The 23,573-nt window shown below is 51.1% G+C and overlaps 1 protein-coding gene across 9 annotated transcripts in view; it reads left to right on the top strand.

Moving 5' to 3' along the window:
• FMNL2 (formin like 2) overlaps window positions 1–23,174 on the top strand; it is a 145,423-nt gene extending 122,249 nt beyond the window's left edge. Inside the window, exons 12-28 of one of the 9 annotated variants that reach the window (XM_063341007.1) lie at window positions 1,112–1,261; window positions 2,788–2,889; window positions 3,790–4,105; window positions 5,547–5,750; window positions 6,884–6,904; window positions 8,985–9,109; window positions 10,538–10,740; window positions 12,283–12,517; window positions 13,241–13,309; window positions 13,470–13,550; window positions 13,927–14,056; window positions 14,231–14,394; window positions 14,660–14,761; window positions 15,244–15,342; window positions 16,291–16,414; window positions 19,587–19,633; window positions 21,059–23,174. In XM_063341007.1, coding sequence (XP_063197077.1) covers window positions 1,112–1,261; window positions 2,788–2,889; window positions 3,790–4,105; window positions 5,547–5,750; window positions 6,884–6,904; window positions 8,985–9,109; window positions 10,538–10,740; window positions 12,283–12,517; window positions 13,241–13,309; window positions 13,470–13,550; window positions 13,927–14,056; window positions 14,231–14,394; window positions 14,660–14,761; window positions 15,244–15,342; window positions 16,291–16,414; window positions 19,587–19,633; window positions 21,059–21,097 — 2,211 coding nt within the window. In that variant the 3' untranslated portion in view covers window positions 21,098–23,174. Of the gene's footprint in view, window positions 1–1,111; window positions 1,262–2,787; window positions 2,890–3,789; window positions 4,106–5,546; window positions 5,751–6,883; window positions 6,905–8,984; window positions 9,110–10,537; window positions 10,741–12,282; window positions 12,518–13,240; window positions 13,310–13,469; window positions 13,551–13,926; window positions 14,057–14,230; window positions 14,395–14,659; window positions 14,762–15,243; window positions 15,343–16,290; window positions 16,415–18,151; window positions 18,286–19,586; window positions 20,398–21,058 lie in introns of those variants that run through there. The other 8 variants (XM_063341003.1, XM_063341004.1, XM_063341009.1 and 5 more) reach the window with 8 other exon arrangements.
• The last annotated feature ends 399 nt before the right edge of the window (window positions 23,175–23,573 follow it).

The raw sequence follows: 23,573 nt of genomic DNA, 5'->3' as shown, positions 1-23,573 counted from the left end.
TATGATTCTATAGTCTCTGCTAAAAATGCAGTGCCTTGGCCGCTGACAGGGGGCTGTGGCCTGGAGCCACCCCTGCAGAAGAAAAATCAGCTGCAGCTAACTGCAATTACACACTGGGAGCTAAATTTGTAGCTTCGCCGTATAACAAAGGGAGGATGAACCGCAGTCGTCCTCGCCTGCGCCACGTCCCCGACCTCCAGCCACAGGCCTCGTGTTGGCCTTGGCGCAGGTGCTGCCGGGGACCCCTCTGTCTCCACAGGGAAAAATCCTCCTTTGAGTTTTCTCCTGACAGCCAGGCGTTTTCTGGCGTCCTGTGGGAAACGCTCTCTTTGAGAAGAAAGCTGCTTTTATATTTCCCCTTTTCTATTTTTCAGTCTCTCCCTGTGCTCTCTTGGGAGCACACACATGAAAACGGGGCTCGTGTTGACGAGGGGTTGATTTGTCCCTGCTGGCTTCTGTATCCGGGAGAGGGGTTTTTGCTGTCTGCAAGAAGTATTTGTACATGACGATACTGAGCATGGGGCTGTTTGGGGTCCCGGGGGGGCACAGACCCTGCAGCCCATCGGGAACAGGCAGAGCGGTTCAAAGCCTGCTCTGATGTTAGCTTTGGAGATAAAACACCCTCATTTTGAAATGAGCAAACCCAGCGCGAGGCCAGCCAGAGCAATGGGAGGATTTGCTGCGGGCCACGCCGGCTGCTTCCAACCCAAACACAAGAGATGGCCTCACTTCTGCCTGCCGGCCACTGAGCTGGTGGCCACCACAGGCAGCAGCTGGGTTGTCCCCACCAGCCTCGCACCATCCCAGCGCCGGGTGGTGGATTCAGAGCTTGCCACGGTCCAGTAGCAAGCACAGAGGAAAGCACTAGTGTCCTCTGTAGTCACAAAAGATAAGATGCTGCTTAGCGTTATTTGGAACCTCTGGATGTTTGGTCTTAAAAAATGACTATTTCTCACTTTAGACCCCAGCTAATGTTAAAATGGGAAGTGTTTTGCTGGGTGATGGAAGCGGCCAGAGCTCCCACTGCTCTCCCACCCTGTTTGCTGTCTGGCCCTCCTGCTGGGACGGGCAGGCCATGCCGAGTGACACCCTCGTCTTCTTGGATTTGCAGAAACTCAAGCACACGGAGAGCGACAAACTGCAGGTGCAAATTCAAGCTTACCTGGATAACGTTTTTGATGTGGGAGCTCTACTGGAGGATGCCGAAACCAAGAATGCAGCCCTGGAAAGAGTGGAAGAACTGGAAGAAAACATTTCCCATGTTAGTACCACACTTTGTCACCTTTGTCTCTGAAGCAGTGGGGAGCCTGCTCTGCCCCTGGGCTGTGCCACTGCCCGTTTCGGGAGGTGGAAGCACAGGGGTGAGGTTTGCTTAGAAAAAAGCGTTAAGACTACTGTGTTTTGGGGGAATAATTGGCAAATGAAGGAATTCGGGAGATCTCGGGCAGGTAGACTTCCTGGGTGCTTTCATGCTGTATTTTGAACCTCATATTCTGCATGTTTTAGTTAATGGGTGTTCCAGGTGGAGTCACTTGGTGCCTGGAGCCTCTGCACAGAGTTACCTTATGAGCTGGGAAAGCTGATTTACATCAAAATTGCAAATTGCTCAGCAGTGCAGTGCTGGTAAATAGAGCCGATAACCATCCTGTCCCTGTCTGAAAACACATTACTGGGCTCAAGAGGGAAGGGACTGGAAAATAACGCTGTGCGGATACTCGGGTGTTTGCTCAATTCAGTGTTTGCTTAAGGCTTTTCTGTCCCGTACCTTCTTGGCATCAATTACTTTAGTCCAGAAAACATGGCTTGGCTGTTTTAAAATCAAAGTGTTTTTCCACACTTAAAAAAAATCATAAAAGCGTCATCATTCTCTTACCCTTCCTATGCCATCACTTAGAATAAATATGTTCTTAAAAACACTTGCTATGCAATATTCGCCCCTCTGAGGTGCCCTTCAGCTGGAGACAAGTGGCTCGGTACAAGTGGCACTGTTCGCTTCCCAAGTCGACTCCTTTTAGCTGTTCAGAAGCTTCATGGCTTACTCTGGTGGCAAATTTTGAAGGGCTCACTTCTGATCTCTTGTTACACAAACTAGATTCATCCCAGGAGTATGGACATAATTTTCTGTCATGTGTTGACAGAAATACTAATAATAGAATTGCAGAAGTTTTATCTCAAAACCAGCAACTAGTGCCACCTCACCACCTCTGCAGCCTCGCCTGGGTCGGCGTGGTTGGTGGTGATGGAAAAAGCCAACGAGAACTGTAGGGCATTCAGATCTCAGGTTTGTGGGGCTGGCAAAAAATAAATCAAAAGACCGTGGGGGGAAAAAGAATAAACTGTTTCATTCATTCCTGATCAAATTAGCCTCTTTGTGAGAGGTGATATTTATGGGTTCCACCATTTCAGCGTCGGTTGGTTTTGCAACAGTGCCACTGTTACGTTCTGTGGGCTTTCAGATCAGACTGAGTGCGTATGAAAATAATTGCATTTTAAGTGCTTTATTGTAGAGTAGGCTCTTCACCTGGACAGGTTCACAGCTACACTCCGGCTGGGTTACTGCTGGTGATAGCTGAAGGGTGACATTCATCATCAGAGAAACCTTCATCAGGGCACTTAGTGCCCCCCGACCGCATGCAGGAACCCTCTTTCTTTCCAAAGAAAGACTTAGGGTTTGGTGGAATATCACTAATTTACTACGTACCACTGATCCAACTAGCCTTCCTGACATTTCAGTTGAGAAAACTACTGTTTTCTACTTATATCATCGGTTTCTTTTTTGAATTATAGTTATCTGAAAAACTCCAAGATACGGAGAATGAAGCCATGGCGAAGATTGTGGAACTGGAAAAACAACTTATGCAAAGAAACAAAGAACTGGATGTGATTCGGGTGAGTGCGATGGGAAAGCCCTGGCTGGGTGCCGCGCTGCAGGGGAGCGATCTCCTGTGCGCTTGGTGTATGGGAGGTAATGACTCAACGGGCAAGTGACTTCTGTTAGCTTCCTAAATTTGAACCCGGGACGGATTTCAAGTAGAATCACTAGTGTGTGCACTCAAAGATGGACATAAAACTCTTTGAACATGTCAGCAAATCAGTGAGTGGGACAGGTACATCTTATCGCTCAGGTCTGTAGCATCTCTGTTTGGAGCTTTTCATGTGTGGTTGGCTGTGGAGCGGCGTTGGGGGTGGACGTGGAGTCCTTCAGGCTTGGGCCGTGCCGCAGCAGGATGGGAGCCAGTGCCCTGTCTCCATGCTGTCAAGCGCAGACGGCTTTCTCTGCACAGTCCAACCTTGTTACCTCTTGGTGTACAAACTTAGTAACAAAAATTATTAGTATAATATTAACTTCAGCCTAAACGTTGTCCCAACATGGGGCAGTTCTCCCCTCTGTATCAGGAGCTCTGTTCCTGCTTCCCTTCACAGGCCAACATCTACTCATAGGTAAAGCACCCATCAGATACTCTCTGTTAAAGTCACAATCGAGGTGGCATACCTCCACTGTATGTTTAAGACTAGCGTTAAGAAATGGGAGACATCATGGAAAAGCGCTGGTAGGAAATTGTGCTCCCCCAGGCATTGGTGCCCACAGGTGAGATTTCTCAGTACTAGCTTGGGAAAAACACCAAATTAATTCTTCCTCGCCAACAAAGACACGTGGTTTGCATCAAAGCTCATTGTAAGATAGTGCCTGGTGCAGTGACCATCCCGTGTCAGGCTGTTCCATTTCTGGTATTGCTGTTCTGTTTTGCGAGTACAAGTGCAAACTCCTTGTTTCTGCATCGCTCTCAGGAAATCTACAAAGATGCAAATACCCAGGTTCACACCTTGAGAAAAATGGTGAAAGAAAAAGAAGAAGCCATCCAGCGACAATCAACGCTGGAGAAAAAGATCCATGAACTGGAGAAGCAGGGAACCATTAAGATCCAGAAGAAAGGTGACGGTGACATCTCTATCCTCCCTGTTGCTCTGGCCTCTGGGATGGTGCCGGCAGGGTCAGAGGCTGTGGCTGGCACGTGTGTTGCACCGGTCGCTGGAGCTGCATCTTCAGTACCATTGCCACCACCTCCGCCACCATTACCCGCCTTAGCAGCGGCATCTGAGGCAGGTAAGAAGCGTTTTGTCCCTGAGACATGGTCTGGCTGGGAGCTGGAGGTGGAGTTTGTTGTGCTGGGGACAGTCCCAGCAGTCTTACACTGACAAAACCACCTTCAGTTGTAATGAGCCTGCAGGTCGCAGCCCGTTGGAGCAGCCAAGGATGCTGAGGTCCCCAGCACTCTCACTCGTGGGTGGTTCCCGTGCTTGTCTGATCCATTTCTGAGCCCTTCAGTTGACAGGAAAAAAAAAGCTTCTTTCATTAGCATGGTTTCCTCCCTTGTTAATGCACTGAAGTACTTTGGTGAAGGGTCCAGCAAATGCTAGGGCCAGTGTAGAGTCTAGTTGGAGGTCAGTGAGGAGTGGTGTTCCCCAGGGGTCAGTACTGGGTCCAGTCCTCTTCAATATATTCATCAATGACCTGGACGAGGGGATAGAGTGCACCCTCAGCAAGTTTGCTGGTGACACAAAGCTGTGGGGGGGTGGCTGACACACTGGAAGGCTGTGCCGCCATACAGAGAGAGCTGGACAGGCTGGAGAGTTGGGCGGAGAGAAACCTTATGAAATTCAATAAGGGCAAGTGTAGGGTGCTGCACCTGGGGAGGAATAACCCCATGCACCAGGACAGGTTGGGGGTGACCTGCTGGAGAGCAGCTCTGTGGAAAGAGACCTGGGAGTCCTGGTGGACAACAGGATGCCCATGAGCCAGCAATGTGCCCTTGTGGCCAAGGCGGCCAATGCCATCCTGGGGGGTATCAAGAGGAGTGTGGCCAGCAGGTGGAGGGAAGTCATCCTCCTCCTCTGCTCTGCCTCGGTGAGGCTGTATCTGGAGTACTGTGTCCAGTTCTGGGCTCCCCAGTTCCAGAAGGACAGGGAACTGCTGGAGAGGGTGCAGCAGAGAGTTACCAAGATGCTGAGGGGACTGGAACACCTCTCTTATGAAGAAAGGCTGAGGGATTTGGGTCTCTTCAGTCTGGAAAAAGGATGACTGAGGGGGGTTCTTATCAACGCTTATAAATACTTAAAGGGTGGGTGTCAGGAGGATGGGGCCAGGCTCTTCTCAGTGGTGCCCAGGGACAGGACAAGGGGTAACGGGCACAAACTTGACCATAGGAAGTTTCACCTAAACACGAGGAGGAACTTCTTTACCCTGAGGGTGGCAGAGCCCTGGCACAGGCTGCCCAGAGAGGTGGTGGAGTCTCCGTCTCTGGAGACATTCAAACCCGCCTGGACGCGTTCCTGTGCCACCTGCTCTGGGTGACCCTGCTCTGGCAGGGGGTTGGACTAGATGATCTCCAGAGGGCCCTTCCAACCCTGTGATTCTATGATTCTATATTGGTGGAGAGGAGGTGTATAGTGGGGGACAAGGTGGACGCTGTGACTTCTTCTGCACGTGCTTCTGATATTTTGGTCAGTGTTTGACGATTATACCTCGTCTTTCCTTCATTTCGTAGTGCAAAACGGTCCTGTGTCGGTGCCGATGCCACCTCCACCACCGCCTCCACCGCCACCTCCACCACCACCGCCGCCGCCTCCTCTCCCAGGTCCATCTTTGGAGACGGCTCCTGCGGCTCCACTGCCCCCACCGCCCCCGCCCTCGGCACCCCCCCTGCCCGGGACAGCCTCTCCCACCGTGGTCTTCAACTCAGGGCTTGCAGGTAGAACACCCGCACGTCTCCTCGGCACATCGGCTAGAGCAGGCAGGCTTCGGGGGTGGGACTTCATTACTTAATCGCCTAAATAACACCCATTATCTCTTAGCAGTATTATACTTAGAGGGCGTTATAAAAGGAAAGAGCGTTTATCAACCAAATGCTTTTGGTTTGGTCTGGAAGAGATGGTTTCTTCAGTGAAACTAAAGCCACTGCCAAAAATATTTTTCAAACATGATCATTTTTGGCTTTAAGCAAACAAAATACGGTTTTGAAAGAAACGCAAAGCTTCATGGTTTTGATTTCTTCTGAGAACTTGATGAAGAAATATCTGCGCAAAAAAATGGCAAACTTTTTGTCGTTTTTTGGGAGGAAGAAAAATTTACTGACTGTCTTTAATCATGTTTTTATGCACTCTCTGACATATGCCAAGCAAGTAAATGCTAATTGGTATCATGCCGCTCCCCCCCAGGAAATCTCAAGAGCATGATATGAGTCCAGAAAGAGAGACGGAGGAGCTCTGATTAATAGCTTTTTTTTTTTCCTTTTTTTGAAAACTGATTAAGTATTCCAGCCTTTAAAGTTTCTTCTGAAAGTGAAAAGCATCATGGAACTGGGGGGTCCCAGAGCGTATTACAAAAGAAAAAGAGAGAGTAGAACAGGCGCGACCCAGCTGAGGTTCTGGGCTCATCCCTCCCGGGGGGTTTGGCCGAGCAAAACCTGGTCCTGCGGCGTGCGGTGCAGAGTGGCAGCGGTGCAGGATGTGGCCGTGGTGGTCTCGTCCTTAGCCCGCTGTCCTGGCGGTATTAATTGGGGATGGGAGGAGCGGAGCAAGCCCTGCTTCCGCGCGTGGCTCCTCGGAGCTGCACCGACGGCAGGCGCAAGCCCCCGTGGCCGAGCTCCTCGCCAAGTGCTTGGGGGAGATGCCCAAGGGCGGGTGGGATGGATGTGTTGTTCTGCCCTGGGTTAGGAGAGGGAAGGAGAGTGCAAGTGCCTTTTCTTGATAAAATAGCTGCGCAGAAAGGAGCCTTTCTAGGGCAGGAACCTTCTGGATCAGAGAGGAGTCGATGAAATAACAAATTTTGCTTTTCTGACCATTACTAACATTTTTTTCTCTATTCTTTCTGCTTCCTGGTAAGATGGGCCAATCAAGCTCTTCTGTAGGTTGCTTTCTGCTAAGTATTTACCCCCCTGCCCCGTGTTTCCCTCTGTGCTGTGCCCCTGTGTGTGCCCGTGGGGCGAGGGGGGGCGGTGGGGAGGGGGGAGGCCGCAGCACGCAGTCGCTGGGGGCTGCTGCCAGCCACCCGGGAGGCCCTGGTTCAGCAAAGCACTTCAGCAAGGAATTAAGACGCGTGGTTTCTTTTGAGCCGTCCCCACTGCGGCATGGCTCCCGGGGACGTCACCTCGCCAGGGCTCTGTAACAGAGGAGGAAGGGAAATTTTAAGAGATTTTGATCAGGGACTGGCCAATGAAGCAGTTAGCTTCCTCTCCTGTCCTGAAATAACCCAGCAGCAGTTAATAATCTACTCTAATGTATGCGCAAGTGGAAAATGTTTTTTTTTTAATGGGTATTTCAGATGGAAAAAGCTATTTTTTTTTTTTATTTTAGGAATTATTTTGAAGAAACCACATTAATTAAGCAGAGAGTAAAACTGTTTAGTTTAGATGAGCAAAAGCTGATCACGTGTGCTCCTGTCTTTCAGTTGGATAAATATAATTCTCAAAATGCACAGCTGAACGTTGTGTATGTTCCCTGTTACTCACTTACGGTTCTTTGTTCTGAGCAAACACTCTAACCAGTCATTTATTCTCTGTGATGTCCCTGCACAATGAGCACGAGCACGAAAGGGACATGACACCCAACTCGGTTCTTGTTTTAGAAGTGGAATGACAAAGTGACAGAAATGTTTTCAGCGTTTGCCCAACTCCGGTGTGCAACAGGACTGTCCCCTGAAATAGGTGACCTCTTTCCTATCAAAAACATACATACAGAATGGTTAGGGGAAATTAAAATAATTATTTGCTCAAGTGCTTTGCAACCTGGGAACCCAGCCATCTTCTGAAACGGAGGGGGGAGAATCTAGCATCTCTGCAGAGCATGGACTGCGGAGTGAGATTGCTCTTGCTTCGGGTGCAGGGTAGGCAGAGTCAGGAGCAAACACCGGGCTGAACCAAAGCGAAGGAGATCCCTCCTCGGCCGGGGGCAGCGGTGACCCTGTGTCCCGGGGCTGTCCCCTGCACCCCTCTGCCACTGACCCCACGCTCCTTCTTCCAGCACTGGAGGGGAAGGACCAGGGTTTCTGTTTCACGTTTGCAGCTTGGAAAGAAACCATTTATTTTCTAAGCAATTCGGGAGCAAAATGTTGGTTGATCACATCAGTGATTTTGTAGCAACTAACAACTTGGTGTTTACATCAAGATACAAAGAAATGAGAACTGAATTACAGAAATTATTCATGTACCTGTTAGGAATAGGAATAGAAAAGTGTTGTTTTCCTTGCTCCAGTATTCTGTTTTTGTACTCTGTTCAGACATTAATGAGAGCGGTCAGTCTTCATTTTCGTAGCTTCTCTGTGTAAGTTACTAACTCGTTCGCTGGTTCTGCACAGCGCAAGAAGATTAAACCTGTTACTTCAACCATGTTAAAGCTCACCGCGCTGCAGCCCACCCCCTTTTGCTTAAAAAGACAAACCTGGGGAGAAGCAGCACTGCCCCCTCGCAGCAGGCATTGGGAGGGCCCATTCCCTCTACCGGAACCTTGGGAAAGGGGTTTTTTTCCTTCTTGTCACTTATTGTGCGTTGAGTGTTGTGACACAGATGACAGACCAGCTGTGCGTGGCTCTGCACCAGCTCGCACCAGGGTGGGCTCCGCAGCCAGCGGGACAGGGTTAAATTCGACCACTCTCTCCGTTTTCTTTAGCATTTAAAAATAGCCTGGGCTTTTAAATCAATCCAGACACCATGCCGTAATAAAGTAATAACACATTTCCTTTAGTGAGGTTTTCACAGCCTCTGGCGTTGGGTGCCGTTCTGCAGAGGCTGGGGGTTGGATGGAAGCATCTCGGTTCTCTTTGCCTGGCAGGGCAGCACGATTTTTCCAGGCTTTCCAGTGTGATAATTTAGCTCTGGCCAGTTTTTCCCCCAGTGCTGAAATGCCGACTCGAAAGCTGCAGTCTGGGCACGCGGGGTGTTTTTCAGCGGTTGGGGAATTTGTCATTTCCTCTCCTCTGCTGTCTTTAGCTGTGAAAATCAAGAAGCCGATCAAGACCAAGTTCCGCATGCCGGTGTTCAACTGGGTCGCCCTCAAACCCAACCAGATCAATGGGACGGTCTTCAACGAAATAGATGACGAAAGGATCCTAGAGGTATGAGTGCTGCTTGCTGCCTCCTGCCTCCCACTTCTGTCCATAACACAAGTGAATATCAGTCTTTGCAGGGATAAGTTGCAGGAATTATTTAGGCAAACAGCTCATCCAGTGACCCCTGGTAGCCAGTAGGTTCAGCGTAAGCACCTTGGTTGAGAATTAGGGATGGTAGCTGGTGGTATTGATTATAAAGGGTACATACCCGTTATGTGCATTTGTTTCATAGAATCACAGAATGGTTGGAGTTGGAAGGGACCTTAAGGATCATCCAATTCCAACCCCTGTGCCCTGGGCAGGGACACCTCCCCCTAGATCAGGTTGCTCAAAGCCCCGTCCAACCTGGCCTTGACCTCCAGGGAAGGGGCATCTCATCTCAGTCTCCCCTCTGTCAGTGTAAAACCCTTCCCCCTCGTCCCATGGCTCCCCTCCCTGCTCCAGAGTCCCTCCCCAGCTTTCCTGGAGCCCCTTGAGGGCCTGGAAGGGGCTGGAAGGTCTCCCCGGAGCCTTCTCTTCTCCAGGCTGAACCCCCCCAGCTCTCTCAGCCTGTCCCCACAGCAGAGGGGCTCCAGCCCTCCCAGCATCTCCGGGGCCTCCTCTGGCCCCGCTCCAACAGCTCCGTGTCCTTCTGCTGTTGGTGCCCCAGAGCTGGAGGCAGCGCTGCAGGGGGGTCTCACAGAGCGGGGCAGAGGGGCAGAATCCCCCCCTGGCCCTGCTGCCCACGCTGCTGGGGATGCAGCCCAGGCTGCGGGGGGTTTCTGGGCTGCCAGTGTGCATTGCTGGCTCATGTTGAGCTTCTCATCCACCAGACCCCCCAAGTCCTTCTCCTCAGGGCTGCTCTCCAGCCATTCTCCACCCAGCCTGGATTTGTGCTTGGGATTGCCCCAACCCACGTGCAGGACCTTGTACTTGGCCTTGTTGAACCTCATGAGGTTGGCATGTGCCCACCTCTCCAGCCTGTCCAGGTCCCTCGGGACGGCATCCCTTCCCTCCAGCATTTAAAACAGATCAGCCAAGATGAGGAAGATGCATTTTTCCTAGCCTAAAATTGCTGGTCCGGTCTGGAGGAGTTGGGCTTGGGTGGGTGGCTGCGTGCCAGGCAAGGAAGCCTAAAGCAGCACCGAGCGGAGCGGAGCACGCGGGTCGTGCATGCTCCCCGTGCCCTGGAGAGGCACGTGGCTGGATAAAGCCTGAGCGCTAATATTGGCATTTTCCTTCTGAACTTCTGAACGTGTATGGGGCTGTTGGGGGCGGAGGCCAGATTTCCCAGTCACTAACTGGGGAGCACTTGTTCGTTAGATCCTGCAGCCCGTGATCCAAGTTCTCTGCTGTAGTCGCAGCGTCACAGGGTTTGTACTGCAGTCGTGGCCCGGGCAGCGCGGGTTTTAGTGTTTGCTGCAGGAGGGATAAATCATTTTCTTTCCTTTTTAGGATTTAAATGTGGATGAATTTGAAGAAATATTCAAAACAAAAGCCCAAGGTCCAGCCATTGATCTTACTTCAAGCAAGCAGAAGATAACTCAGAAAGGGTCAAACAAAGTCACATTACTGGATGCCAACAGGGCCAAAAATCTTGCCATTACTTTAAGAAAAGCTGGAAAGACAGCAGATGAAATATGCAAAGCTATTCACGTGTAAGTAAAACACTTGTCAGCAAAGAAATCATGTTTAAGATTTACTGTGATTTTGGGAAGTGGAATGGTTTTGAATTGGCAGTTGATGTAAATGTTTTTGCATCTGGAAAAAATCCAGGAGTAAGGATGGAGCCCTTCTGAATTCCCAGAAATCAGATTCCCTTGAACTAAAATAAAAAACTTGCAGTTTTATGTTGCTGTATCACTATTTAGGCTTAACAAGTTAACACTTCTTATATTAAAGAAGGTAATTCATGTGTATCCACAGCGTGCCATTGCATACTGCATCTCTCGTCCTGTTTGTAAGGTGCTTTGTGGTACAATGAACACTCCAAAGCCAGAGTATCAGGAAGAGACATCTATTTTAGTTTGCTCCATAAAGCGTGACTTCAGTCTGAGTGCACTGCAAGGGCTTTGCACAGAATTAGGTTTATGTAGTGGCCCCAGGCAGTGCCAAACCCCCGTGTGATGCTGGTGTGCCCCAGGTACGCGGCAGACCCAGGAGCGCTGGGTCCCTTCGGGCTGGGGAGGAGGGTGACCTGAACCTGCTGCCCACTGAGGCAGGCTCAGCAGCTGGGGTTTGCAGGGCTCTGGACTAATTAACTAAAGCTACTATTTGCTCCTCCCCACATATCTTCTCTGATAAGAGGTGAGGCCATGGAGGGGTGGGGGGAATGACCATGTCTTTGAAAACAGAAACAAGGTGCCCAGCGGCACCATTCACAACAGCACAGTGACCTTCTTCACATCTTCATGTGCAGGACTGTGCCCCCCACCCCCAGCTAGGGCAGCACGAGCAGGAGTACGCTCAGAGCATCTTTATAATTTCTCATTGTTACCGGCTCAGGCTCATGTGTAGCTGGGCAGTGTATGAATCACAGAACCACAGAGCAGCAGGGGTTGGAAGGTACCTCTGGAGATCATCTGGTCCCAGCCCCTGCCAGAGCAGGGTCCCCCAGAGCCGTCGGGCAGGAACGCGTCCAGGCGGGTTTGGGATCTCTGCAGAGCAGGAGACTCCACACCTCTCTGGGCAGCCTGGGCCAGGGCTCGGGCACCCTCCCAGGAAAGGAGTTTTCCCTCCTGTGGGGCTGGAAGTTGCCGTGTCCCGGTTTGTGCCCGTTGCCCCTTGTCCTGTGCGCGGGCACCACTGAGAAGAGTCTGGCCCCCCGCTCTTGCCCCCCGCCCTGTAGCTGTGGCTGGGCATTGAGGAGATCCCTCTCAGGCTGCTCCTCTCCAGCGGAACAGCCCCAGGGCTCTCCGCCTGTCCTCAGCACAGAGATGCTCCGCTCCCTCAGCATCTCCGCAGCCTCCGCCGGACTCTCTCCAGCAGTTCCCCGTCCTTCTGGAAGCGGGGAGCCCAGCCCTGGGCCCAGAGCTGCAGCTGTGGCCTCCCCGGGGCAGGGCAGAGCAGAGGGGGAGGATGGCCTCCCTCCACCTGCTGGCCATGCATACCTGTGGCAGCTTTCCCACTTCTCTTACTTTTCCATCATTTTGTGTAGAGCCTTGTCGTAACGCCACTTCTTCTGGTTTGTTATTGCCCAGGTTTGACCTGAAGACGTTGCCAGTGGATTTTGTTGAATGCCTCATGCGGTTCCTGCCCACCGAGAACGAAGTCAAAGTGCTGCGACTCTACGAGCGGGAAAGGAAACCCATCGAGAACCTGTCTGACGAAGACCGGTTCATGATGCAGTTCAGCAAGATCGAGAGGCTGATGCAGAAGATGACCATCATGGCGTTTATAGGCAACTTTGCAGAAAGCATCCAGATGCTGACCCCGGTGAGTGAGGGACAGCCGTGGTGACACGGGGGCGATGCCTTGGCTGTGCGGGGATCGGGGTTTCCCGGGGGTTCAGGCTGCCCTTGGGAGCTGTGCTCTGCGGTGGGGAGCATTGCGGCCACGCGCTGGTGTGGGGCAGTCGGTGAAGGTTATAGAGATTTTAATTTTTCTAAGACAGAGAGAGATGGTTTGAGTGTCACAGGGTGACTGTGAGTTTCATGGGGACAGAATGAGAAACGCGCAAATGAAAAAGTAGTTTTCTAGCTATATTTTCATGTAGCAGTGACTGCAATATCCCAGCTGCTGTTTGTGTGGCAGCTTGTAGCCTGGGCTGCTCCGTACCATCCCGTTCCTTTACCCTGTAGAAGTTTAAAACCGGTTGAAATAAAAATCCAGTTGTTTGTATCGTCAGGGAGAGTTATAGTCAGTGCTGGTCCGTGGGCTCTTTGAAGTGTTTCCCATTCTACCTGATGCATCTTTCACAGTCGCACGGATTGAAATGTAAATATACACTTCTACCCAACCACACCTGAGCGTGGTAAATCTGCGGTGCAGGTGAATTATTTGAAAGCCTGACATGTCAGAGCAGGATAAGATACATGCTAGGGCCCATGGTACGCATGAAAAACAAGAGGCTTTTTTCAGAATGTGAGTTTTTAGATTTTAATTGTACCCTTGGCTTGGACAGGCATTAACCAAAGCTCTTCCTGTGTTTATCTGCAGCAACTTCATGCAATAATAGCTGCATCCGTCTCAATAAAGTCATCACAAAAGCTTAAGAAAATACTGGAGGTAGGTCTGGTTTTAGATACGTTCCGTAGCTCCACCACTCACCCTCACGTGTGCTGAAGGCATACCTGGCTGCTGACACACCAGCTCTCCTTCCAGAGGGTTCTCGAGCGCCCTGCCTTTGTCCTGAAAATTCACACTCTGCTCTGTTTCATCCCGGCAGATAATCTTGGCTCTTGGAAACTACATGAACAGCAGTAAACGGGGAGCTGTGTATGGATTTAAGCTACAGAGTTTAGACCTGGTAAGTAAAGCAGCGGTGCCTCGTGGGGACCTGGTGGGAACGCGTTTCACGTACGTGGTGAGTGGATGCTGGGGCACTCGGCCGGTGCTTTCCAGCCGGTGAAAGCAGAGAGCGGCAGCGGGGAAGCTGCCCCCTGCCAGGCAGAGTGAGTTTGCTTTGCTTATCCTTGTTTTGGGGAGCTGCTTAGGAGAAGGCTTGTGTCTTTAGAGGCTCTGCAGAGCACAGCTTGAAAACCACCCGCTAAATGCTTAAATGAACTTTTACGGCCGTCCCTATCGGATGGAGAAACACCAAGGAAAGGCGAGCACCAGTTGCGTCGCTTTGCTTGGAGCCAGCAGCACCTCCACCCAGCGGTCTCTTTGCCTTCTCTCCCCAGCTCCTGGAAACAAAGTCAACAGACCGAAAGCAGACCCTGCTGCACTATATTTCAAATGTGGTCAAGGAGAAGTACCAGCACGTTTCCCTCTTTTACAATGAGCTTCATTACGTGGAGAAGGCTGCTGCAGGTACCGTCACCCTCCTGTGCCTGGCCGGCAGGGGTGGCATGCATGCCCTGCAGGGGACTTCACGGCACACCACGCATGGGCTCTGGGGGCTCTTCTTGGTGGGGAGTTGTTCAAGCTGTGGGTTCGGGTGCTCGTGGAGCAGGAGGGATGCAGCGTTTGTGTTTTATTTCCTAGTGTCTCTTGAAAATGTCCTCTTGGACGTGAAGGAGCTGCAGAGGGGCCTGGATCTGACGAAGCGCGAGTACACCATGCACGACCACAACACCATGCTGAAGGAGTTCATTCAGAACAACGAAGGGAAGCTAAAGAAACTGCAGGACGACGCCAAAATAGCCCAGGTATTTCTTTATCCATGGGGTTTGGCGAGAGGGTGTGAGTGACACGGTGAGCAAAGGACGTGCTTTATATAGGCAGCCGGGAGGAGACGGTGCAGCAATGTTGTGGGTTTGTTCCCGAGTTCAGGTGCTAGATGTAGCCGTGTGGGTCTGAGCCGAGGGTTTCACATGCAGAGGAAATCCAGACCCTTTAGACTGAATACTGCAGTAATGGATGGTGAGTTTTTCTTGAAATATGTGCAACTCGGTAAATCCGTGCTTTTTGTAGGATGCCTTTGATGATGCTGTGAAGTACTTTGGGGAGAATCCCAAGACGACGCCCCCCTCGGTCTTTTTCCCAGTGTTTGTCCGATTTGTGAAGGCCTACAAGGTAAACAGGAGCATCCTCCTCTTCTCTTCTGTCCTTCTGAACCCGGTTTGGTCCCTGGGTGGCTCCAGGCTCCCAACAAAACGGCCTGTGGCTCCCTCTAGCTTTGATGCAATGTGAGCCATCCCCGACAGCAACACCAGCCCTGGGCAGCACAAAGAGTTGTTTTAGGATTATTTTCAGGGCTGAAAGACAACACGGCTGTCTGAGATGCTGGAGGAATCCTCAGAAATTGAATGGCTGGGCGGCCGCTTGCACCTTTAACCCTGACTTTTGGGACTGGGAGAGGGTGGTTTGTGCCACCGAGGAAGGTCTCTCCCAGCCCAGTTTGTCCCGACTGTGTTCAGAGGCGGCTGAATTGCTCCACCTAATCTTGCGTCCTTGGACAGCCCCGTGGGAGCAACTGATAGCGTTACTCATGTGTAATATTTAGGTTCCCTATAGCAATGGGAAGCTCTGACCTGTGCTTTTTTTGTGACAAATAGCAAGCAGAAGAGGAGAATGAGTTGAGAAAAAAACAGGAGCAGGCCTTAATGGAAAAACTTATGGAGCAGGAAGCATTGATGGAGCAACAGGACCAAAAGGTAGGAAACAGATCAGTCTCACAGGCAGGAGCCGTCGTGTTCGTGTGTTTTTCCTGGTAGTTCAGAAACCTCAGCTCTGTGTAAGAACTCGGTTGCCCAATTTATAGTTGCCTAGAAATAGAGTCGCTGCAGGTTTTTTTCCTTATGTGGAGAAAACTGAAATAAGCTGAAAGAGTTACGGTGTGTGGTTCTGCTGCTGCTAAAGTTTGTGAAATGAAGAGAAGCTGAACAGACAGAAAACCATCTTGTCCACATTGCCATTAGCTAAACTTTGTTCTTCTCTGCCCTTGTATCTGATAAAAGCCCATCGGTGTTCAGCGTGCGGAGCCCCCCGTTGCTCACAGGGACAAGGAACCATCCTCCCCAGACCCTTCCCAGATCCCCCCAGCTCCGTGCCCTGCATGGCAGCAGGACTGAGCCCCACGTTACCACTTTATGGGAATTTTCCTGACATGTTTTCTTTTTTTTCTGAGGTAACACTTCAGATTTGCCAGAGAAAGATTCCCTTGGCTCCAAAACAGCCACTTTGTCGGCTGGTGGCGCTTCCCTCAGCTCTTGTTGGGATCTTTAACCCCAGCCAAGCTTTTTCCCTGGGAAGGAGAGCCCCTTCTCCTTGTTCCCCTAGTGCTTTTCAGAGGTAAGAGCTTGGAGCTCCAGTTCCAGGCGATGAGCAGGCTGGGAAGTAGATTACAAATGTCAGAAAGAAGAGCAGCCTGGCAGCCCGGTTAACTCGCGGCCCTGCCCGTCCTCTCCGTGGGATGTGAGATAACCGCACGCGTGTGTTTTCCCCGTCTTGCAAAATTGGGCAGAAAACTGGCAGTTGCTGTTTGCCGGTTGCTCCCGGCGGGATCACCTGGTGTTTCACGTTCAGGAAGAGAGGAGCAGGGTCCTCTCTTCTTCAGTCCTCCTCTCTTCGGTCCTTCCAAGTCCTCTCTTCTTCGCTTTCAGTCTCCTTCACATAAAACAAAGCGACAGCAGCAGGAGCTGATTGCAGAGCTCCGACGGCGGCAAGTCAAGGATAACAGGCATGTGTACGAAGGGAAGGACGGTGCTATTGAAGACATTATAACAGGTAAACGCCTTTTGTTCCCTAATCTGAGGCCCTTTCACAAAGGATAAAAACGTTTATCTGCCTAGTAGCTATTGTAAGTGCTTTGTGAACTTCTTAAAAAAGCGTTAGTCGAGCACAGCGTAGGACATTGTTGATGTGACGCGAATCGAGTATAGAAACTTTTGCTAATGGTGTGGAACAAACAAACCCCGGTAACCTGCCTGCCCGTGTCCGCTGCCGAGGCCGCGTGCGCACACCTCGGGCACACGCTCTGTCTCTTAGTTCTTCTCTTTCAGCATGGGGGGACGGGCTCGGTCGCTGAGCTTTGGAGTAGCCAGTTCAGTGCCTGATCTCAGCGGGTGCTCCGCTGGGGGTCTGCATGCCCTGCAAATCTTTCCCAGAAACGTTTTTTTTTCCCCCGTAAATTGAATGAATGACGGACGTTTAACATTATTAAGAGCCTTACGTTTTCATTAAAATGTACTAACAGTAATTGCACCACATTATTGCACAGTTACAGCAAATCATTTAGTCCAACCTGAATGATTTATGGCCCTAAACTGCTTCTGGTTTTACTGCTTCTCAGTTTGGTGGGCAGAGCCTGCACCGGGCCCAGCCTGGGGCTGGAGGGAGGGGGGCAGAACCCGCTGTCGCAGCCAGGGACAGTCAGGACTTTGGTGCAGATATTTGCTGATAAGGAGAGCTGCCTTCTAAACTGCATTTTGCTCAGGAGTCAAATCATTTTTAATCTGTACAGCTGCTCTGATTGCAGTAATTCCATTTTACTGCATGTTCTTCACCTGTGGTGTGAAAGGAACCTGATTTTTAACTCTTCGACAGCTTTACAGTACTTTGTTTCCATTGCACAGAAGCTCAAAAAAAGGTCTTTGGGCAGAATTTCCTTGGCCGCTGCTCCTGAATGTTTTCCACGGGAGTTTTTCCTGCAGGAGGGGAGGAGAGCTGTTTTACCACTTGCTAAGGAAAGCCAGGGAATTTTTGCCCAACTAGATGACAGGGCTGGAATGCTTGAAGCTTTCACAACTCTTTTTAAACTTGATTCATAGCTTCCTAAGATAATATTCTTTATTTAAAGAGCAGAGTCGCTCTCATATCTAATCTGTTATTGCTACTGCAACTCCCTCCGACTCCTGGAAGCTTGTTTAATTGGTGAAGTGGTTCTCCTGCTCTGTGGGAGGAAGAGCTGGTGTGGCAGTGGACCATCCACACGCAACAGGCAGTGCAGCGCAGGCAGAGCCAGGCTCCAGTTAAACATTTCCCGTGGTCTTGTGCCTGGTAATTCCCATTACGGGGGTGTCTCTGGGAGGCTACGGCCACGTAATAATAAAGGTTAGGCACAGGAGGTCAGGTAGGACGGAGGTCAGTTGAATACGGCCCATGAGATCTCCGTTAATGGTATGGAAAGGATGGAAATTGTGGTTTTAAATTGGCTAGTGCCGTGTCAGCTGCAGAGAGGAGCTCTGCTGATCCGGAGCAGGGCCCTGTCTGACAGCACGCCCTTTTCTGGAGCACGTTTAGCAGCAGCCCCTCAAAACCATTGCAGAAGAGGTACTATAAGAAAGACTTACTCAAACTGCCTGGTTGCCGAAGCCTGCTGGAGTGCGGTGGCATCAGGCAGCTGGTTGGAAGGCGTGAAACCGTCCCTGGGTGTCCGTAACCGAGCACTAACACTGTACTAATGCGCCAGATTGGCTTCTCACGGCTCTGTTTGTCTGTTTGGCTGTTGTTATTCCCATGCAGTGCTGAAGACTGTGCCCTTTACCGCTCGAACCGCCAAGCGGGGCTCTCGGTTTTTCTGCGAACCTGTTCTCACTGAGGAATTCCATTACTAAACTATTCCTCTTTCACATCTGATGCTCTTAGACAAAAGAAAGGTTGCTGTAGATTTTTGACACTTCTCCATTTGTACGGATCTCAGCCAGGATCATGTGAATGTTGAGTGTGTAGTAATGTCCAGCGTCCACCTGCAGTTGTATTTCTGTCACCTCTGTTGCATGTTCTCGTGTTTCAGTGACTTTAGATTCCATCCCATCGACTTTGCGCTTGATGCTTTTGGCCATCCTTGCGTTTCAAAGGCATCTCTCCTGCCAAGTGCCATAGAACAGCAAGTGGTGGGAGTCACGGTGGCTTCGGTGCAGGTTTCCTGCCGTTTCACAAGGCTGAGGAGATCAAATGCAGTCAAAAAGTGACGGTTCACTTGGCTTTTCTATGGCATCTCTTCTGGCCTACAGGTCTCTCCCTGTATGCCAGGCTGCCTATGGGAAATGCATGTAATCCATCAGCTGTATGCCAAAGCGAAATTACGGGCTGCATGAACAAAGGGGGACTCTCCTGGGGTTCGCTCTCTGGCGCGGAAGGGTTGTCTGTAATAACGTACGTCCTCTGCGAGGAATGTTCTCTTCTCGACTTTTTAACCCGCACCTGCATGTCTGCATGTGAGACCGGGGATACGATGAACAGCATAAAATCTTCTCTCATTCGGTCACATCCATCTTTAACTTTCTTCAGTTCCATGCCAACGTTATCTGAATAAAATGGGAGATTTTTAGTGAGCACCCGCCGGTTCCAGTTCCCTGGGGCTTTGTGCGGTGCTGGGGAAGGGCCGGGTACGGCAGCGGGGGGAGAGGGAAGGAGCGGAGCCGGGGAACACTCGGAACCACAGAAACCATCACGGCGAAAAGCTTGACATGGAACTGAGCGGTTTGCATCGTGTGGTGTAAAGCGTAAGAAGGGTGTGTTTAACCAGCATGTCTGTTAACACTGTTGTCTTGAATTAAGGACCCAGCGGCTTAAGAAGACAACAGTGTTTGACTTTTGTGATATGTATTTTTATGAATGCTTCTAATAAAATCGCAAACTATATAATCAGCTCAACGGTTATTTGCTCTTTCGAGTTAACTTGCTGTATTACCTTCCTGGAGCCAATCTTCAAAGCAGCTTGGAATCCGGTTAGCGAGAGGCGAGGGTGGCCCTCCCGTCCTGTCCTGTCCTGTCCTGTCCTGTCCTCTCCACGTCTAACCCCTCTCCCACCTCGGCCTTTCCCCTCTTGCTCTGTTGGTCACCGTGCCTGGGAGTTGTGAACGCTGAGTTGACTTGCTCTTCATTTTCCATCCCATTTTTTTACTTAACCATCATTTTGTGTTTTGTTTTGTTTTTGTTTTTTTTTTCTGTTTAGCCCTAAAGAAGAATAATATCACTAAATTTCCAAATGTTCACTCGAGGGTAAGGATTTCTTCTAGCACACCGGTGGTGGAGGATACACAGAGCTGGCAAGCATCACTTTTTACTTAGCTTCCTCCTCTCTCTGTATGCCAGGCAGCCTGTGGGTAGATGTGGCTGAGCTAATACTGGTGAGAGCCCCAGGGCCCGTGGGACTGAGACCCGTTATTTCCACCCTCCGTGGTGTGGGGGATCCACAGGCCGTGGGCTGGTGACCGTCTTCACGCTCTCTCCCTTTTGGCCCTTTCTCTTCCGAGCGTAGCCTGAGATAGCAGTTCTTCTCCCCAGGTGATTCCAGCCCCATAGTTCCCTGGAAGTTCTGCTGCCCCGTCTCGGTCCTGCTGCGGCCACCGAACGGGACGTTAGCGATGGACACCCAGCAGCTTGAGCAGAGGCACCTTCTGCTGGGGTACACGGAGCGGAGAAGTTTGGGAGCTGTATTTAAACCAGGCCGTTAAGTCAGTCAGGAAATTTGAGGGAGGGTTTGCCCAGTCCAACGCAAATTTGTTTTCCAGGAGAGAAATATTTTAATTCGGATTAGTCTTCAGGTGTACCAAGTGTGCTCGTCATGTCGTAGCCGCACATGTAACAGCACATGTAACAGCACGTGTAACCCATGTAACAGCACACGTAACGCAGGCTTTCGTCGGCACCTCCATCTCCAGCTTTCCCCGCTGTTCGACCCATCGCATGCTGAGTGTTCCCTCCTCTGTCCCCCCAGCGCCAGCAGCAGCAGCAGCAGCAGAGTGGGTCGGGCCGGGCTTTGCTGCCGGCCGGGAGGAGGAGGAGGAGGAGGAGGGTGGGGGGTGGTGGTGGCTCCGCTGCCTTGTGTAACGCAGCATCTCTGCAGCCGGGCGAGCTGGCGGCAGCGGGGCAGGACGGCAGCCGGGGCTTTGCCAGCCGGTGGCAGGGGACCAGCTGCTTTTGCTCAGGGCCCCTCTCAGTCATAGACTCGGGGTATTCGGGGAGCAGAGACCCACCCGTGTGTCACCGCACACCGGGTCACGCGTCTCCCGTGAGCTTCCTCCCGCTCCAGAAAGCTCCCTGGGAGGCTGCGGGGAGGACCAAGGCACGGTCAGGCAGACTGGTTTCAGCCGCTGGTGCCGTCCCCGTGGCCACCGACGAACACTCGCAGCCCACGGGCGGGGAGACGCTCACGCTAACTGGAGGGCATTAGTTCCACCAGCATTTCGGCGCGTTTCACCAGTATTACCTGCTGCTTGGGTGCGTAGTAAAAGGGCACGTGGCATTTGCTCCCTCCTGCTCTCGGTGGGTCGAAGCCCCTTCTCCTGTTCCTACCACAAGCTGCTTTGATTGGCTTCCAGCAGGACTGTCCCCTCTCTAGGCTGCGTGGGTGTCTGTGTGCGGGGGCGTGCGCGGGGGCGAGCCCTGCCTGCTGACCAACGCCGCTCTCCTCTCCTTCCCCAGATCTTAGAAACCAGCCGTACCGACGGGCCGACGCGGTGAGGAGAAGCGTCCGGCGGCGCTTTGATGATCAGAACTTGCGCTCTGCCAACGGTGCAGAGATCACCATGTGAGCTGGAGGCCTGCGGGCGGCGAGGAAAAGGGGGTGCTCGAATCAGACCTTGTCCCTGGCAACTCTTGTCTTCTGCCGCTCGTTTACAGCCTTGGGAACAGTAAAACTCACCTTCTGAAGGGCTCGAAGACCTCGGCCAATGCATAGGAACGTCAGCGCTGGGCTCTCCACTCAACCGTAGCTAACAAGTGCCTAAAATTGGAGTACCTGCTCAAATTAATCAAAGCAATAGGACTTGATTTGATTGGGTATCTTTTTACACCAATACATTATTCAGTATTTTTAACCAAAATGTAAAATACATGTTGGGGGGGGGGTGTTGGGGGGAGGGTGTTTAGTTTGGTTTGCTGATAGAAGAGTTTAGCGACTGGTCTCCTGCGGACGTGACCTGCATCCCGACTGGTTGTAAACTGGTGATACTGGACGCGCTCCGCTGCTCGGCGCGTCGCCCTGCTGTCGGCCCGGGAGTCACCGCGGCTTCAGCTGCACTTACTGCCTTCTCTGTGGGTTGGGTTTTGGTTGTTTTTTTTTTAAAAAAAGGAAGACATTTAAGGGCTTTCTATATATATAACATGGAAATAATGCCAAGAGGAGACCCGTACCTTCCCCACCGCCCACAGACACCCCCCGGCATCGTTCCACGGACGTCGGCGATCACACGCGGTCGAGCGGGAGGCGTCACCCGGGGGTTGTGCCGTTGGGCGCGGGGGTGGCCAAGGCACGGCCCACGTTCTTCAGCTGGAGGCAGCTTTCAAATAACAGCCTGTTTATTAATTAGCACTAAGGTATTAACATCTCAGTAATCAGTATTAGGAGTCCGGGGCGCGCTGCCGCTCAGGCGCTCGCCCAGAGAAGCCTCCCGTGCCCTGCGCCGGGGATCGGCGCCCCGCGCCGGCTCCGGTTCTTGGACAATCCCAGTTCCCCGCTGAGGAGCGTCGGGGCAGCGAAGGGAAGCCCGGCCTGCAAAGCCCGATAGGTCGTAGGTTGTACGTTGCATTTTTAAAGCTTAAAAAGGGACGTGAGACTCACTTTTAGCAAAATTACACACCCCGCCCCCCCACCCCCCCGCTGCTGCGCACCAGTGTCCCAGCGCAGCGAAACGCCGCCGCACTGGTGCGGGCAGCGCGCGCCGGCTTCTCAGCGGCGACCAACTGGACGGAAGAGAAATTGATACTTTCCCAGATGCATTTTGCTTCCAGCTTCCCTGTCCTGGTCTCACTGCATCAACATGTTAATTGTAAAATTTATTGTATAGTATTTAACCACTGAATTTCTTTTTCTTTTACGTTGTGCTTACGTGAACCACTGGTGAAGGTCCCCCTTGTTTTTTTTTTTCCTTGGATAATGTGTAGTTATATGATAATCTGTTTTTAAATGTACAGATATTTTGCTACAAAATTGGTGCAGTTTTTTATGGTTTTTACACTTCTCTTTTATTCCCACTTTAGCCTCCGGGTAATATTGTAAATATTGTTTAAAAAAAAAAAAAAATGCATCAGCCTGTGCTATACAATCTGAATGTTATTTTAACTTATAGTTTTTGTTTTTATATTTAACTAAATGGACAGTTTGGGGCTCAAAGTTACCACATTGACCTCTGCTTGCCTATTTACAGGAAGTTTACTTTAAAAACTGCCACTTTCTCGCATTTGCAGCCACGCGTCCCTGACACGCTGAAGAGAACATGCCACAGCGCCTCTCTCTTCACCCACGGTGACAGAAGAGGACTTTAATCCGCATAAGAAAAGTTGACAATTAATTTAAGAAGTTGTTTGTTAGGCAAATGGTTAAAAGCACTAGCTCTCACGTTCTTAAGCTCAAAGGTATTTTTTTAATTGAAGACAAAAATTATTGTACAACTAAATATAACGCTGGCATGTTCTCTTTAATATTTTTCTAGTAATAGACCTGCTTCTTAGCAATATTAGAAGTGTTTTATAACAGCAGTTCATGTTACTATCCTGGTCTGTTCCTGCCATAAGATCAAATAAACTATTTACACTACTACACAGGAAGCCAGAGGGGGCTTTTTGGGGCACTTTTACGGGTTTTTTTTCCCACAAAGATTGGTATTTTGCAGGTGAACCCCTGGAGCTTTCAGCAGAGTGAGCCCCGGGCCTGGCTTGGTTTGGGGTGGGGGTTATTTTGTTATTATTTGCTTTTGTGCATCCAATCACTTGGTGACCGGGGTTTCCCCCTTGAAGTGGCAGCCTCTGGGGCTGTCGGCGCTGGGGAAGGGATGGAGGGGACCCCCCCGAGGCTGCCCTGGCAGCGAGGTCATGGTGGTCGCTCCCCACCTTCCGCTGCCGGCGACTCGCACCCGCTTTTGATGCCAAATAACACCAGTTTCCCCCTCGCTGGGGCCTGGCGGGAGGCAGCGGGGCCAGTTGTGGCTGGTGGCAGGAG

Source organism: Chroicocephalus ridibundus, chromosome 7, assembly GCF_963924245.1.
Source record: "Chroicocephalus ridibundus chromosome 7, bChrRid1.1, whole genome shotgun sequence".
Taxonomy (NCBI): domain Eukaryota; kingdom Metazoa; phylum Chordata; class Aves; order Charadriiformes; family Laridae; genus Chroicocephalus; species Chroicocephalus ridibundus.
The sequence above is the reverse complement of the archived record's forward strand: the minus strand, read 5'-3'. Positions and strand labels throughout refer to the sequence as shown.